Below are 15,189 nucleotides of genomic sequence, written 5' to 3' on the forward strand. Positions count from 1 at the left end.
AAATAAGACACAGCTCCGAAAGTGCGTGCTAGTTGCGTGCGTGCGAAAACCGAAGCCTGACTTAGGGAAAACAAGGAAGTAATACGATAAAAGGCTGTAGTCATTCATCATTAGAAATGAAATTTCCATGATATGAACGAACTTTGTGAAACTTAGTCAGCACATGTAGAAATTGAATTAAATTCCTATTTTCACTTTAAACTATCTCAAGGGCCACCTAGTTTGAGTTATGATTCATAAGCAATATTTTTTTTATGGTTTACGTTATCCTTCTATCTATGAAAGGCCTTTTCTATAAGCAAAAGGAATTTTCTCCAAGCAATAGGACTTTTCTATAAGCAATAAGAATTATAAAAGTAAATAGGACTTTTCTATAAGCAATAAGACTTATAAAAGCAAATGGGACTTTTTCTTTAAGCAATAGAACTTTTGTATAAGCAATAAGACTTATCAAAGCAAATGGGACTTTTCTGTAAGCATATCAATACCTTGGTTCTTAGATCTTTACGCGCGCGTATACGAAGAACTGTTGGCGATACCAGTCATTAAAGGACGCAAAACCGAGAAGGAAAAATTCGCTGGTGGAGACTATACCACCACAGTGGAAGCGTACATTCCTGCTAGCGGACGGGGAATTCAGGTATCTATAAATATTTTACTTTTGTATTCTAGTATTACAAAGAGTGCAGTGTTGTGATGGCAGATCAGAATTCAGTTATAACGATCCCCCCTCAGCTCAGTGGCGTGCTTAGTGGGTATGCACAGGGTATGCAGATGATATAAAATGCATAAAATCTCCTGTACGAGCTATAAAAAGCTTAAGGATAGGCCTTGTAAGAGTTATAAAAAAGCCCACCCTTAAGTATTTATAGCTCGTACAGGAGATTTTCTTCATTTTTTATCATCTGCATACCCTGTGCATACCCTCTATGCACTGCCTCTACTCATGGATGTCGTACGAGGTGACCAAGGGAACATGGGAAGGTTCGCCCATGCAAATCCTCCCGTCGGGAGAGGACTTTAGTCCAGCAGTGGACTTTTATAGGCTATTGATTGATTGTAAAGAGGAAAAGAAATGTTTTGTTTGTATATTTCAATATAATTGATAAACTTAAATGATACTTAACGGATTTTAAAAATTCTTCCACACAGAAAGCTTAGAAAGCTCTTTAGATATATTGGTATATGTATATGTGCACCACCAAACTATTTTCTGTATTTTTTTCTACGCCATTGGTTGCCTGGAAGAAATCGCTATGAAGCGATAAGGCCGCCAAATTGTATACGTTGATTCGTTATACTTTTCTTTTTTTTATGTATTTTTTGTGGTGTGCTAAAGTATATTCATTCATTCATTCAAAGCTACGTTCTCGGCGAGTCACATTGAGTGTATATTATTTCAGTAATAATAAGATTTCAGTCTGAAAGAATGGCATGGTATCAGTACTGGCCCCACTTTGAATGGCCATAGGACACTTAGGGAGACTTACCGAAATTTGTCTTATTTTTCAGGGTGCAACCAGTCATCATCTAGGGCAGAATTTCTCTAAAATGTTCGAAATAGTTTACGACGATGCCGAGACCCAAGAGAAAAATTACGTTTACCAAAACTCCTGGGGTCTAACTACCAGGACCATAGGTAAGTAAATCATAATTTGGACGGCCGATTGGCGCAGTTTGCAGCGACCCTGCTTTCTGAGTCCGAGGCCGTGGGTTCGATTCCCACAACTGGAACATGTTTGTGTGATGAGCATGAATGTTTTTCAGTGTCTAGGTGTTTATATGTATATTATAAGTATTTTTGTATATAATTCATAAAAATATTCATCAGTCATCTCAGTACTCATACAACAAGCTACGCTTACTTTGGGGCTAGATGGCGATGTGTGTGATGTCTTATATAAAATTATAAATTATTATTTTAATTGCGTCGTTTATTTGTTTAACTTATTATATATATAGCACAACAATAACAAAAAAAGCGATGTTAATTTTTACCACATAATACAAAAACAGCAAAACTAAAATGTTATTTTATAAATTTAAAATGCATATTAAAATATTCGGAACTGTTAATGTTGAGAACCTGCGACTCTCTGGCGCTTTAACCACGGCTTTTCTACCGCCTATGCCCAAATTAGTAAATGCCTTTAATATCAGTCTTATAGCGACTGTAGCGCCATCTAGTTTCGATCAACTTTTTCAAAGGTACTTTGTGTGTACCTATTGAAAGTTAATAAGGCAGTTGCAGATATAAATATAGTGAAAAAATTAAATATTTGCTCCAATAGGTACTTCACTGTGCAAGTTTTTCAGGCCTTATGTATAAACCCTTGTACTGTCCAAGCTTGTGAGCTTACGTTATGATGGTGATGTTGATGATGGAAATGCCTACGTAACAGACTGTTATAAATCACCTTTAGGTGTCATGGTGCTAGTACACGGAGACGACCGTGGTTTAGTGCTGCCTCCGAGGGTCGCAGAGATCCAGGCCATAGTGGTGCCTTGCGGAATTACTGCGTCTAGTACTCCCGAGGAGCGCAAGAGTCTCATCGAATCGTGTAAACAACTCGTTGGGGAGTTGACGAACGTTGGCATCAGGGCGGAAGGTGACTACAGGGACAATTACTCGCCGGGCTGGAAGTTCAACCATTGGGAGCTCAAGGTAAGATTAACGTTAAGGAAAAAAAAAATTATAGTATAACTAGCTCTTACCCGCGACTTCGTCTGCGTTTGATTTTGTTTTTAAAGTATTCAGTATCGCTAAGCCTTAAATGAGTATAGTAGTATATATATAAAACATGTGACTGTAAATTAATTATAGACAAATAATTTGCAATAAAATAAAATTGCGACTATAATTAAAGATCTAAATTAATTATTAAAGATCCTATCTCTTAAGTTGGACCAGACTGCTCACGGTGTGCCAATTTAATTTAAAATCGTTTAAGTAGTTTAGGAGTCCATCGCGGACAAACATCGTGACAGGAGTTTTATATATATTAAGATATGCACTTGAGAGTTAAAACTTGCATTTTAAAAAGTAGGTTTAATCCAGTTTATTCATAAATTATTTTAGTATCTGCTTTTTATGGTGCATACCTACTCTAAGATGTAGATATATAACAATAAATTATTACAGTTTAAGTATAAGTAACGATATGTCGTTTTTAATTTTTAACTAATGTTTGTCTAAAATTGTATCAGATTTGACGACCTCCCTGGCGCAACGGTGAGCTCTATGAATTTAAGTAGGAAGTCCCGGGTTAGATTCTGGCAGGGGCAATTTGGGAATTTATAATTTCTGAATTTGCTCTGAGCTGGTCTAGTGGGAGGCTTTGGCCGTGGCTAGTTACCACCCTACCGACAAAGACGTGCCGCTAAGCGATTTAGTGTTTTGTTGTTTGTATTTATCTTCTTCGCAGCTTTATCAACTCTCAGAGCACTGGCGCACAAGTGGAAATAATATCGAAATAATATTATTTCAACCTTGTGCTGTCATTGATGTGCATAAATCCACACATATATATATGTGTGTAAAAATATACGGGGGTAAACTATATAATCGGGGGATATATTTTTTGTCTCCTACCTATGCTAGCCCTGCTCGAGAGTTAGAGATACGTGCGGGGGATCGAACTCGGTCCCCCGACAGAGAGTCCGAAGCCCTAACAACTAGGCTATCACTAAATTTTACTAGGCAAGATGGCAAGATGTAATAAAAATAAAATTAATTTGTTTTAATAGGGTGTCCCCATCCGCGTAGAACTGGGACCCAAGGACATGGCTCGAGGCGAGGTGGTAGCCGTACAGCGTCTTAACGGAGATAAGATGACTCTCAAGAGGACAGAAGCGCCAAACAAACTCCTGGCTCTTATGGACGATATCCACGACGCGATGTTGGCTAAGTAAGACCTTTTTTTTTGGCCTAGTACCGAACTGCCTTTCTTTCTTATGGCTTCCGAACCTCAAAAATAGCAAAAGGGAATATTTGTAGGATCATTAAATTTCTTTTAAAAGGACGGAAACGCCTAACAAACTATTGATGCTAATGGACCAAATCCACGACGCGATGTTGGCTAAATACCAGTACCGTACCATACCCGTGGGCCTAGAACAGAAGTGTATTTCTCTGTTTGGGTGACGAACCTCACAAATGACGAAAGGGAATCGTCATAGATGTCTTCAAGAGGACTCTAGAATGAAGAGACTCTAAAACCCAACTAACTCCAGGCCTTTATGGAACAAATTCACATCAAATTTGGCCTAGTACCGAACCGTTTTTCTTTTCGGGTTCCGAATCTCAAAAGAGAATCTTTATGGGATCTTACGATGTCAAGTGTTTTTAGGGCAACAAAGGAGCGCGATGCAAGAGTGTCCCTAGTTACGAAATGGGATGACTTCGTTAACGCTCTGGAGCAAAAGCACATGCTACTGGCACCTTTCTGCGGCCTTACGCCGTGTGAGGACAGCATCAAAAACGACAGCGCCAGGTGAGTTAACAAAGATAGCTAACCACTTTCAAAAGTTATGCTAAAATAATACCAGGCTAAGTTTATTGTGGGCTTCTTCGTAGACCAGATCGCAGTTGGAACTTTCATAGCTTTAGTTTTAAGTTAAAAATCTGAATAATCAGAATAATAAAAAAAAACCTGTTTTATTTTTAACCCATTTCATTAAAGCATTTATAGTTTTCATTACTGAAATTTAAATCATGTGTCATTTTCACAAAAGAATATCTACACAAATAAGTTAAACTTTACGTTGTATTTGTAAAACTATATTTCCGTATGGTGCATATAAAAATATTTTTGTATGTAACATACGGAACTATTATTATTTTTTATTTTATTTGTCTTTGTTATTTTTATAATTTCAAAACATACTTTCACTAAAAAGTAATGAAAATAAAAGTTTACATGGAGTATGTCTGTATCTGTTATAAGCATAATATCACATTTATGGTAATTGTGTCAACTCGTCTTGCAGGACTGATGATGATCCTACATCCGAAGTTAAAGGTCCAGCGATGGGAGCCAAATCACTTTGTATACCCTTCTCACCCCCGCGTCAGCTCACCGACAATGATCGCTGCATTCACCCGGCTTGCAACAGCAAACCCAAGTTCATTACCCTCTTTGGACGAAGCTACTAAAAAAAAACGATATATTATATGAATAATAAATAAGTTATTAATTTTCTACTCTGCCTTTTTTATCTTATTACCCAAAAATTTTTTCATTTACACAAATAATAAATCTATTGCTTTTTTTTTGTATGGACGCGCTAAACTCTCGAACTAACAGCCATTGCATCGTTATTTTGTTATTTTTATATTGCATTAGGATCAGCTGCGTGGATGGCCAATGCAGGTCTTATGTAAACTAACTGGACTTCTGCGATAAGTCCCCGCGTATATCTGCATGTATCGAAATTTCAAGCGTGACAGACCTATTCTATTTAATTTGTGCTAGAACATAAAGAAAGGGGCGGGGCGTAACATCGTCAAAAGAGAGCGTAGACAGCAATCCACGTGAAATGTTCTTAAAAACCCATTGCTATTGATTCATTAAATTTCATTGGACTTTCACCAGTTCATCAGTTCAAGAGTGGTTTCGTAAACAAAGTAGGACCTACTCTAATTTTTCTTTTCACTACAACATAAAAATAAAAAAAATACTAACTAGAAATTCTTAAAATTGGCTATAAATGCTGCATAAGATTGCAGAATGTAAAGTCTCCATGCATAATACATTCTACTTTACATAAATGCATTATTGCTTTAATATATACAATAATGATAAAACCTATTTTAATAATATTCAAGTCATAATTTATGATTATTACAGATGCAGGCAATAACTTTAATCATAAAAGAGGTAAGTACTCATTTTTATTTCAGTACTTTACTTCACTGAAATAGAGAATTTATTTATTACAATTACAAATTCATCAGAATTTCTGCATTTTTATGGCATTCTATATAGTTTTTAAATATATAACAATGTTAAATTCAAAAATAACTATTAATATGACAGCAAGTAATAAATCGCACAAATCACAGTAATACAGCTCACTAGAAACAACTTTGAAAAGGAAGCTGACAGGATTCAACTAGGATCAGCAGCATTCGGAAAACTAATTCAGGTGTTCAACTTGTCAATCCCCCAAACCCTAAAAGCTGAAGGTGAAGGTGTTGCTGCCTTTGATGATATATGGAGCAAAAACGTGAACACTGACAGTAGGCCTTATCAAGAAGTTTAGTCACACAGCATCCTTTGGAAGGTATGTTAGGAGTTTCTCTGAGGGACAAAATATGCAATGAAGAAATTTATAGAAGTAAAGTAAAAAGCAGGCTGATGTGGCACTGGGTAGGTAATGTCTGTCGTAGAACCAATGGCTATTGGCACAGACATGTCCTGGAGTGGAGGCCATACACCGGTATGCACAGTTTGGGAAGACCTGCAGTCCATTTGATAGATAACTTAAAAATAGCTGAAAGTGGCTGGGTGAGAAGGGCTGAGGACTGTGTGTGGTCACATGCTTTTGGAAAATGCTGGCAGCCCGAAGATAACAGCATTAACAAAAATAAGGATCAATTATTAGTTTAATCCTTTAAGGTTCAATTGTAGAGAATTAGAAGTAGAAGTAAAGACACATAACATCTTGTAAGGATTCTGTGGTATTGGAGCGAAACGTGCAACAGAGTAAATTTTTGGAAGATCGGTTTGTGTGGAGTAAACTGATTGAAGAAATTATAAACTGCACTGTTCTTCCTTAATGTTCATATTATAAAACTAAAAACATAACTTCTCTTAATAATTTCAACTAAACTAGGAAAGGTTTGAAACTTAAGGTTTCACAAATCATTTAAATGTTCTTCAAGTTCACGAATCCTCTTTTTCTTTGAGTTCAAAAGCTGCACAAACTTTCCATATAAACTTGTTTCTAATGAGTTTTTCATATTGATAAATTTGTCAAACTCATTTTTCCAGTTTTCTAGGTCTTTTTGTAATATCTCTATCTTAGTCTTGTCATCCTCTACAGCAGAAGAGAGATTTTTGTTCTCATTTATTAGGAAATCAATGATATCATTTTTGGTTCCCGCTAATTCATCTTTCCTGACAGACACAAAACCATGAACTAATGTTGCAGTAGAATCTACAAATGTTCTTTTCCAATAGAATTTCATAACATTGCTATCACCTTCAACTGGTAAAAAGTCATACACATACATATTGTTTTTCAATTTTAAGGCATCCTTTACATTATTTGAGTATTGTTCATGATTCTCATCAAAATTTTCTCCGAATGTTGTACACATTGCATTTGAAAATTCACCAGACCAACTATGTTCTTCACTAAACACTTTTATATGAAATAGATTGCCTTTGGTGTATTGCCACAGTATTTTTGCATATACTGGTTTACCTTTAATTTCAAACTTTGATATAAAGTTTTCAGTTACTGAATTATAATCCATTTTATGTTTGAAAAAGAAAATAAATAAATTATATGCAATCTTTAAAAGAATAATTTATTATGCGCTTGGCAATTCTGATCAGTATTTGTTCCAATCATAACAAAGGTTAACTTTATCCTGTTCTGGTTTAATTAGTTTATCGGGTTTATTGTAAATAAAAGTAAACAAAAGCTTTAATTTAAACTTCGAAACAACAAAACAAAACAATAGTTATAAAAATGAGTACGTCAGACACACTGACCGACCCTAAGAACAATGAATGATCAACACTGACCTTAAACTGACAATAATTATTATCTGTAATTGTCAATGAAATGCCCGTTCATCATAACATGCCGCATCAACGGTATGACGTGCATATTACAGGTCACGCGTTGAGTTAACCATTGATAACGCATATAAGTTAGTTCATGTTCATGTATCTGATATACAGTCGTACTCATAAGCGATTACAGTTTGATGGTGTACCGAAAGCAAAGAAGTTCGTCAGGCTATTGAGCGAATAGACAAGCACACAGGACAATACTATGTCAGGTAGCACAGCCACAACTTAACGAGTTAAAGAAAAAGAGAACAGCTAACTAAAAGGAGTAGATGTTGTTTATGAATTATAATATTTATCAAGTCAATCACGGATTTCGAACACATTTACGTCTTCATATCACATATTATTAAACTTTATTTCATTTCAAATTTGTACTGCATATCGTTGGGCTTTTTTTCCTAACACTCGAACAACTGTTATAAGCAGTCAACATTTGAATATCATTTTTCTTCATATTCAGTAAATTTAAAAATTTATCACATAGTGCCTTTTCCATACCATTTTTTAAGTGTAAAAACTCTTGTGTATCTTTCAAGCACTTTGTGTATTCTGTTTTTATATTTTTAATTTTTGATTTATAAATACCTAATTTTTCATGCAAATGCCTATTTAATGCTAGTAACACTTCTATTAGATCAGGTCGAGAAATACTAGGAGATACTTCGAGTTCAACAGGCAAGAAACCTTCAATAATAACTGAGCTTTTTAATATTCGTTTCCAGTAGAAGAAACCACTTTTCAGCTCGTAAAGGTAATCTTCTCTTTGGTGTGATAGACAATTCTTGACTTTAGCAAAATAGGCGGATTCAGTCATTTGTAAATTTTTACTGAAGCCTGATAAACGGTTGGATGAAAACTTTCCTTTCCAAACATTTTCTTCATGGTAAATATAGGTTTCAAAGGATTTTGCTTGCCATCCGATTAATAAGTAAATTGGTCCATTCTGTGTACTTATCCGATTAATGGTTATAGCTTCCTCTAAATCCATTGTAGATTACGATTCGAATTTAAGTTTTTAGAATTTTACAGCAGTTATAATTTTTTACTTTTATGTTATGGTTTATGATGGTGTTTGTGTTTAAACTTGCTATTTTGTTGTGTGACACAACGTGACGTAACACTTGAGTTTTTATTGGAATAATCAAAATAGTCACAGATTAAAGATTAGCAGCAATCAGTAGCATAGTAAGGCTGAACCTCTGCTGACTCGTTTTCGTACGAAATTGATTTGTGCATAATTGAATAATTCAAACCTTCGTAATAAACGGAGATGGAGAACGAAGATGGGCTGTTTAATGCGAATCGGACTATCGCTGGGAGTCGTGACACGGCCGATTTTGATGAACAGTTTACTGCAAGAATGCACAACATGTAAAGATATCGTATTTTTTTAAATCTGCGGTTCTCTCTCAATGAAAAACGGTTACAATTGCGTGACGTTATCTGTGTGTAAACAAACTCAAAGCAAACATTACTATAGTCGTAAAAAAGTAATAGGCCCGTTTTAACATTTTTCATCGCGACGTAACTAGCTATGGAACCATCCGACTCGGTACTCGATACTCACGATAAATCAATTAATTCAAGTTTGTATCAGTACTTGAATGATATGATTATGTATTGTAAAGTGTTCGTACGTTCAAAGTATTCCTTTAACTTCACTACCAATTTGCGTGACTGGCTGTTGATTATACGTCCACTTTTCAACATGTTGAAACCGAGTTCGTACTATATAACAACAAACACAAAAATCGAGTCAAATCACTATGTTTAAATCAATGTCCAAAGTAGAAGAGCCAAAGTTAAAAACGTAAAACGTAATAGTAAACAATATATATCAAACATAAACGAGCGCACAGTTAACTTTACAAGATGGGGAACGAAAAGCTGCGCAGTGCGCGCGGGGACGCTTCAGTCATGTGCCGCTTTGTCAGATACATCAACTCAGACTCATTATTTAGAACACAGTGTCGTCAATTCAAAATTTTATTTGCGGCTTTGAGAACCAAGCTCATTCTTTGCAGTAAAGATTACTACACAATATTTAATTTCGATATTCGGTAAAAAAAATGGTTACAACTCTAGTATAAAAAAAAAAAAGACTGAGAACGTAACTGTTTTCGAAACGTTTCGCAACAATTATAAATTGCATGCTACTATAAAGTAAGCGCAAAAAGATTTTAATTTTATTGTTTCTTTCAGTTTCGCTCCAAGTTACATTTTATGGTCTTGCACAAATGTCAAAACGGGCCTATTAAATTTTTACGACTATAACAGAGTTCTTTCCACGATTATTTTTTTATCTTAGTAAAATTGTAGAAGATAAATGAAAGAAAAACTTAGTACTAAAAACTAAATGATCCTCACAAAAGTAAATCGGTAAACGATACAAGTATACCTACTCTATTTCGTGTTGCCAAGTTCAACCATTTTTTCTTATTTCGGGGAACATTATAAATTAATATTTTATTTGGAATAGTAACGGAAGTATAGGCTTGTATTGATAAACCGTCATAGAACACATATTTCTATGTTTCGATCCTCAAATCAATCTTAGCTTTAGATTAAACGATTATTAGGACTAGCTTGACCTAGGGCCAAACATTAGGTATTCTCTAGGTACTTCTCTCCGCATAATATTGATATATTGGACGGCTGATTGGCGAAGTGGGGAGCGCCCCTGCTTTTTGGGTCTAACGCCTGGGTTCGATTCCCACAACTGAAAAATGTTTGTGTGATGTACATGAATGTTTTTCGGTGTCTGGGTGTTTATATGTATATTATAAGTATTTATTTATATTATTTATAACAATACTCATCAGGCATCTTAGTACCTACCCATAAACCAAGCTACGTTTACTTTGGGGCTAGATAGCGATGTGTGTATTGTCGTAGTATATTTATTTATATTTCTGGTCCCAGCTTAATAATCTGTCTCATTTTGTAAGGTCTGTGTCAATTTAATGTCAAGTGTCAACTGTCATTTTGTTTGGAGCCGAAGGTCATTCTCATGTCATCACGCAGTACAGGAGTTAAAATTAAAGTTCTAAATAAACTATAAAGTAGTTTTTGCGACATAACTTTCCTGCCTAAAAATTTTTTTTCACACGGGTGATTTGTTGTCAATTCATTATTATAATCGGACTTAAAAATAATGTTAAGAGGAGAAAGTACAAACAATTCTGATTCAGACCAAGATAGTGAAAGAGTAAGTCACTTGAAAAATAGTTTGGCTCAATAAAATAACAAACTTTACAACCTGCCTCAAATACGTGTTTTCTCACTATTGTTTAATATGATCGCCGTCGTCTCAACCGAAAGTCCAGGGCTTCGACTGCTGGACTTGTCTTCTGTTTTTAATTATATTTATTCCAGTACAGGTTGGCTGACTGCAATTTCTACCTGATAGAGGTTATGGTAGTTATATATAAGTCATACCCATTATTTGCGTCCAATATGGCATCATCCCGTAGTTGCACATGTTTGTTGGTAGGGCAGTAGCATGGCTAAAGCCAAATTGCCTTTGCATAAGTGTTAAAATTATGAAAAAACATATATACTACGACAATACACACATCGCCATCTAGCCCCAATGTAAGCGTAGCTTGTGTTATGGGTACTATGAAGACTGATGAATAATTATATGAATAATATACATAAATAATTATAATATATAGATAAACACCAAGACACTGAAAAACATTCATGTTCATCACACAAACATTGTCCAGTTGTGGGAATTGAACCCACGGCCTTGGCCCAGAAAGCAGGGTCGCTGCCCACTGCGCCAATCAGCCTTTGAAAAGGTTTAAATATACTTACAAACAGGCTTTAAATTTGATGATAATAGTATGGTTTCTACAAGGACTCCACTACTTAATCACATGTTAATTTTTCTTTTCAAGGTGGTCATCAAGAATGAGTTATCAACTTTATCATTTGAAGATCTTCAGAAACTCAAAGAAAAAATTGGTGCTAAAGTTTACACAGAAGTAGTTTTTGGTAAAAAACAAGCTATGAGCTATAAACCAAAAGTTTTCAAGAGGGATAATAAAAATAGGCCTCGGGAAGTGAGCTCTAAGAAACCTGTACCTATATTGGGAGACGTTATTCCCGTAAAGAAGCAAGAGATCAGGGATCCAAGGTTCAAATCTATTATATTTGTAATTTTTCTATAGTATCTAGGAAGGTCTCTAGGAATGTCTCCATCTGAACGAACAAAAAGTCTGTTTGTATTTTTCATACATATTATATAAAAGATAAAAGTGTCTGACTGTAAGATCTATTAAAGCAAAGCTCTAACCACTGGACAGATTTGGCCGAAATTTGGCACATAGATAGGGACAATATGAGAATGGAAATTTAGTGTAATCATTTAAATTGATATTAATCATTAAAGAAATGGTGCAAATGTATTGATTTAAGTATAATTGTAATAAATATCATGTATAAATTAAAGAAAAACTTATTTTATTAATTCACAGGTTTGATCCACTATGTGGTACTTTTGATAAGAAAGAATTTGCCGAGAACTATAGTTTTCTATCCAAAGCCCGTTTAAATGACATTAGATTGATAAAAAAGGAGTTAAAACAAACAACAGATCCTGAGTTGGAGCAAAATCTACGCCGCTTGCTGCAGCGTCTCAACGACAAGGAAAAGTCTAACAAGAGAAAGAAATTAGAAAGGGAGAAAAAGGAGAAGCAAAAGGCAGAGGTTGAAGCAGAGTTTAGTCAAGGAAAACAGCCTTACTTCAAAAATAAATGTAAGTACATATCTAGTCACCGTTATCGCGATTATTACAAGGTAATTAAGAGCAAAACTGTGATACTATACCTGAAGAGTTTGTTTTTTTCTGCCCACACTTATCTGGAACTTCCAGTTGGATTGGAAAAATTCGCAGCGATTTTGCGTTCTAGTACGAAAAAACCGAACAGGATTATAGCTTTGGGCTATTAAAAGCTATTTGAAATACCACAACCAAACTTATAAACAAACCAAAAGTGCTAAACCAATAGCGCGGGCGAGGTGACGCGATGGGTCTTGGTATATTGTTTGGGATATTTACCCACCTGGCGCAGTGAGCATTGAGCGTTGAAAGCTGCGGTCTTGGGTGTGTTGGAGGATCCCAGAGGCTGGGGGTGCAATTTGTGAATGTATAATTTCTGAATTTTAAATTGGTCTGGTAGAAGGCCTTGTTGTGGCAAGTAACCAACCTAAAGACAAAGATATGCAAATCAATTTTGCGTTCCGATACGATACTGCTTATATTACAGTTATTTTAACCTCGCACCCTTAATCGGTTTGATTAAGAGGGTGTTATATAACTGCCACACCCCTAAGAAGTTAGCTCGCTAACATCATGGACTTTATTATTAGTGTATTACCCGAACGGATAAACCAATTTAGATTTTATTATTTTTGTTTGAAAGCTAAATTAGTCGAAGGTGGTCTTAGCTATATTTGATGTAAATCGTTCTAAGATGATAGCTGACACGAAATTGCGGATTACGTATTTTTCACAATTCCGTATATATGGGTATCAAATGAAAGTCAAGTTGACTAGTAGAATAATGTAAAATGTAAATAAATAAACACATTACATTGAAAGTCGGGGGTTTTTAAAATTTTTTATTTATATAAATTTATTTATTCTACAGCGGAGGTACGGGTAGAGTCTCTCGTAAAACAATACGAAGAATTGAAGAAACAAGGTACTGGCCGTATCCAGAGGCATCTGAAGCGTCGACAGCAGAAGGTTAAAAAGCGATCCTTTAAAACACCTTTAACTGATGAATAAACTGTTAATTAAGTTATTTTTCTCTTTGTTACTTTAAACCATGTAATACAAAGCATAAAGGGTTATAGTTATATTAGGTAGTAGTTTTTCCATACATGAACGTAACAAGAGGGGGTGGCCGGGGAGGACAGCTGACCCCCGGCCTCAGGACATTATGGGAGGCTCTGGGATCTCCTAAGAACGCACCCGTGCCCTTGTATGACGCCCTTTGGGCACGTCCCGGGGAAAAACGCTTCCCCAAATCTAATTGACTGGCTGTGAGCCACGGCAGCTTGTGCACATCAAACTGCCGTCTTCCCAGGGCCACATAGGATACGGAAGAGTGAACGGTCAAATCCCCCTGACTCTGACCGCTTCTAATAATTTCCCATGTCGGTTCTACTCCTTGCTAGTAGTAGTAGTATCCATGTCTTCTAGTAAGTGCCATGTCTTTTCCCAAATGATGGAATCTATTTCCAAAATGCAAAAGTTGACCTAATTCTTATGATTTGCTTAGATGGTCAGTTCTTTTGAGTAGGAAGGCATTACATTTTTTTTTGCGTTAATCGTTGAAAACCAACTGAGGGTCTGATCAATCTGAGGGTGGCGTTGAATTTGAGTGTTATTCGAAACCAATCGTAAAACGTACGAGTATGGCTGGTCTTGTTATTGGTGGCTGTCTACCCTGAAAACGTCGGTAAGTCTCCTTGCTTGGAGTTCGATCTAGCTGTTTTTACTAACGACGGACAAGGCAATGATTCAGACGGCCGATTGGCGCAGTGGGCAGCGACCCTGCTTTCTGAGTCCAAGGCCGTGGGTTCGATTCCCACAACTGGAAAATGTTTGTGTGAAGAACACGAATGCTTTTCAGTGTCTGGGTGTTTATATGTATACTATAAGTATTTATGTATATTATTCATAAAAATATTCATCAGTTATCTTAGTACCCATAACACAAGCTACGCTTACTTTGGGACTAGATGGCGGTGTGTGTATTGTCGTAGTATATTTATTTATTATATTTATAATGCTTAAGCAACGCACAATCAAAGAAGATTCCTAGGCATATATTTACCTTTTACCAATCGATTTTAAACAAGCAACTCATATGGCTAACTATGGTTCATCCCATGAGGTATGGTATTCGGTGTTTGTATTATTACATGTTATAAAAAAAAATAACCGATTTTATATTTTTTCCCATCTGTCAAGTGTCAGTTTACGATTCCCCTGAACTTAACGTTTTTTTTTTCTAGGAATCATCTAAATCACTAGGCATCCGATTAAGGCGATTCCTAGGTTTAGTGAAAACGGCCATTAGAGCTATTAGTAGATATACTTAGTCATCCGAATCAAACTTTATGACTTCTCGAACTTCGTGAGTTTCGGTGCGCAGAATTCAATATCAGCCAATCAGCGGTACGGTATTCTGTGCACTGGACTACCTGCGCGAAACTATACTCGCTGCCAGTTCCGCGACGACATAAAGTTTGTACGTTTAACCTATCTACAATCTTAATGATTTTGGACTGAACAGGAATACAAATAAAGCAAAATACATTTTTTCAATAAATTATTTATTGACTACCTTAATGCCTGGCT

The 15,189-nt window shown here is 35.7% G+C and overlaps 4 protein-coding genes across 7 annotated transcripts in view; 2 read left to right on the top strand and 2 right to left on the bottom strand.

Moving 5' to 3' along the window:
* LOC120632028 (bifunctional glutamate/proline--tRNA ligase) overlaps positions 1-5,203 on the top strand; it is a 35,451-nt gene extending 30,248 nt beyond the window's left edge. For all 4 annotated transcript variants that reach the window (XM_039901781.1, XM_039901782.1, XM_039901783.1 and 1 more), the window contains 6 exons: positions 501-640; positions 1,513-1,639; positions 2,424-2,665; positions 3,748-3,908; positions 4,350-4,493; positions 4,990-5,203. In XM_039901781.1, coding sequence (XP_039757715.1) covers positions 501-640; positions 1,513-1,639; positions 2,424-2,665; positions 3,748-3,908; positions 4,350-4,493; positions 4,990-5,155 — 980 coding nt within the window. In that variant the 3' untranslated portion in view covers positions 5,156-5,203. The remainder of the gene's footprint in view (positions 1-500; positions 641-1,512; positions 1,640-2,423; positions 2,666-3,747; positions 3,909-4,349; positions 4,494-4,989) is intronic.
* Positions 5,204-5,301: 98 nt separating this feature from the next.
* Positions 5,302-7,724, bottom strand: LOC120632030. Its single transcript, XM_039901787.1, has one exon. The coding sequence runs from the start codon at positions 7,481-7,483 to the stop codon at positions 6,860-6,862; it is 624 nt and encodes a 207-aa protein (XP_039757721.1). The 5' UTR covers positions 7,484-7,724; the 3' UTR covers positions 5,302-6,859.
* Positions 7,725-8,119: 395 nt separating this feature from the next.
* LOC120632318 lies at positions 8,120-8,817 on the bottom strand. The gene has a single exon (XM_039902160.1). The coding sequence runs from the start codon at positions 8,794-8,796 to the stop codon at positions 8,167-8,169; it is 630 nt and encodes a 209-aa protein (XP_039758094.1). The 5' UTR covers positions 8,797-8,817; the 3' UTR covers positions 8,120-8,166.
* Positions 8,818-10,808: 1,991 nt separating this feature from the next.
* Positions 10,809-13,624, top strand: LOC120632375 (ribosomal RNA processing protein 36 homolog). Its single transcript, XM_039902233.1, has 4 exons — positions 10,809-11,016; positions 11,714-11,952; positions 12,293-12,573; positions 13,469-13,624. Exons 1-4 carry the CDS (start codon positions 10,963-10,965, stop codon positions 13,606-13,608), a joined length of 714 nt encoding a protein of 237 aa, XP_039758167.1. The 5' UTR covers positions 10,809-10,962; the 3' UTR covers positions 13,609-13,624.
* The last annotated feature ends 1,565 nt before the right edge of the window (positions 13,625-15,189 follow it).

The sequence above is a fragment of the Pararge aegeria genome, chromosome 19 (genome assembly GCF_905163445.1).
Source record: "Pararge aegeria chromosome 19, ilParAegt1.1, whole genome shotgun sequence".
In the NCBI taxonomy this organism is placed as follows: Eukaryota; Metazoa; Arthropoda; class Insecta; order Lepidoptera; family Nymphalidae; genus Pararge; species Pararge aegeria.

What these genes read in the sequence shown, in the direction of transcription:
- LOC120632030 (XM_039901787.1), bottom strand. Translation starts at nt 7,483, where the DNA reads ATGGATTATAATTCAGTAACTGAAAACTTTATATCAAAGTTTGAAATT.
- LOC120632318 (XM_039902160.1), bottom strand. Translation starts at nt 8,796, where the DNA reads ATGGATTTAGAGGAAGCTATAACCATTAATCGGATAAGTACACAGAAT.
- LOC120632375 (XM_039902233.1), top strand. Translation starts at nt 10,963, where the DNA reads ATGTTAAGAGGAGAAAGTACAAACAATTCTGATTCAGACCAAGATAGT. An exon ending in CAGACCAAGATAGTGAAAGA is followed by an intron (nt 11,017 to 11,713) that starts GTAAGTCACTTG and finishes TTTCTTTTCAAG; the next exon opens with GTGGTCATCAAGAATGAGTT. An exon ending in CAAGAGATCAGGGATCCAAG is followed by an intron (nt 11,953 to 12,292) that starts GTTCAAATCTAT and finishes ATTAATTCACAG; the next exon opens with GTTTGATCCACTATGTGGTA.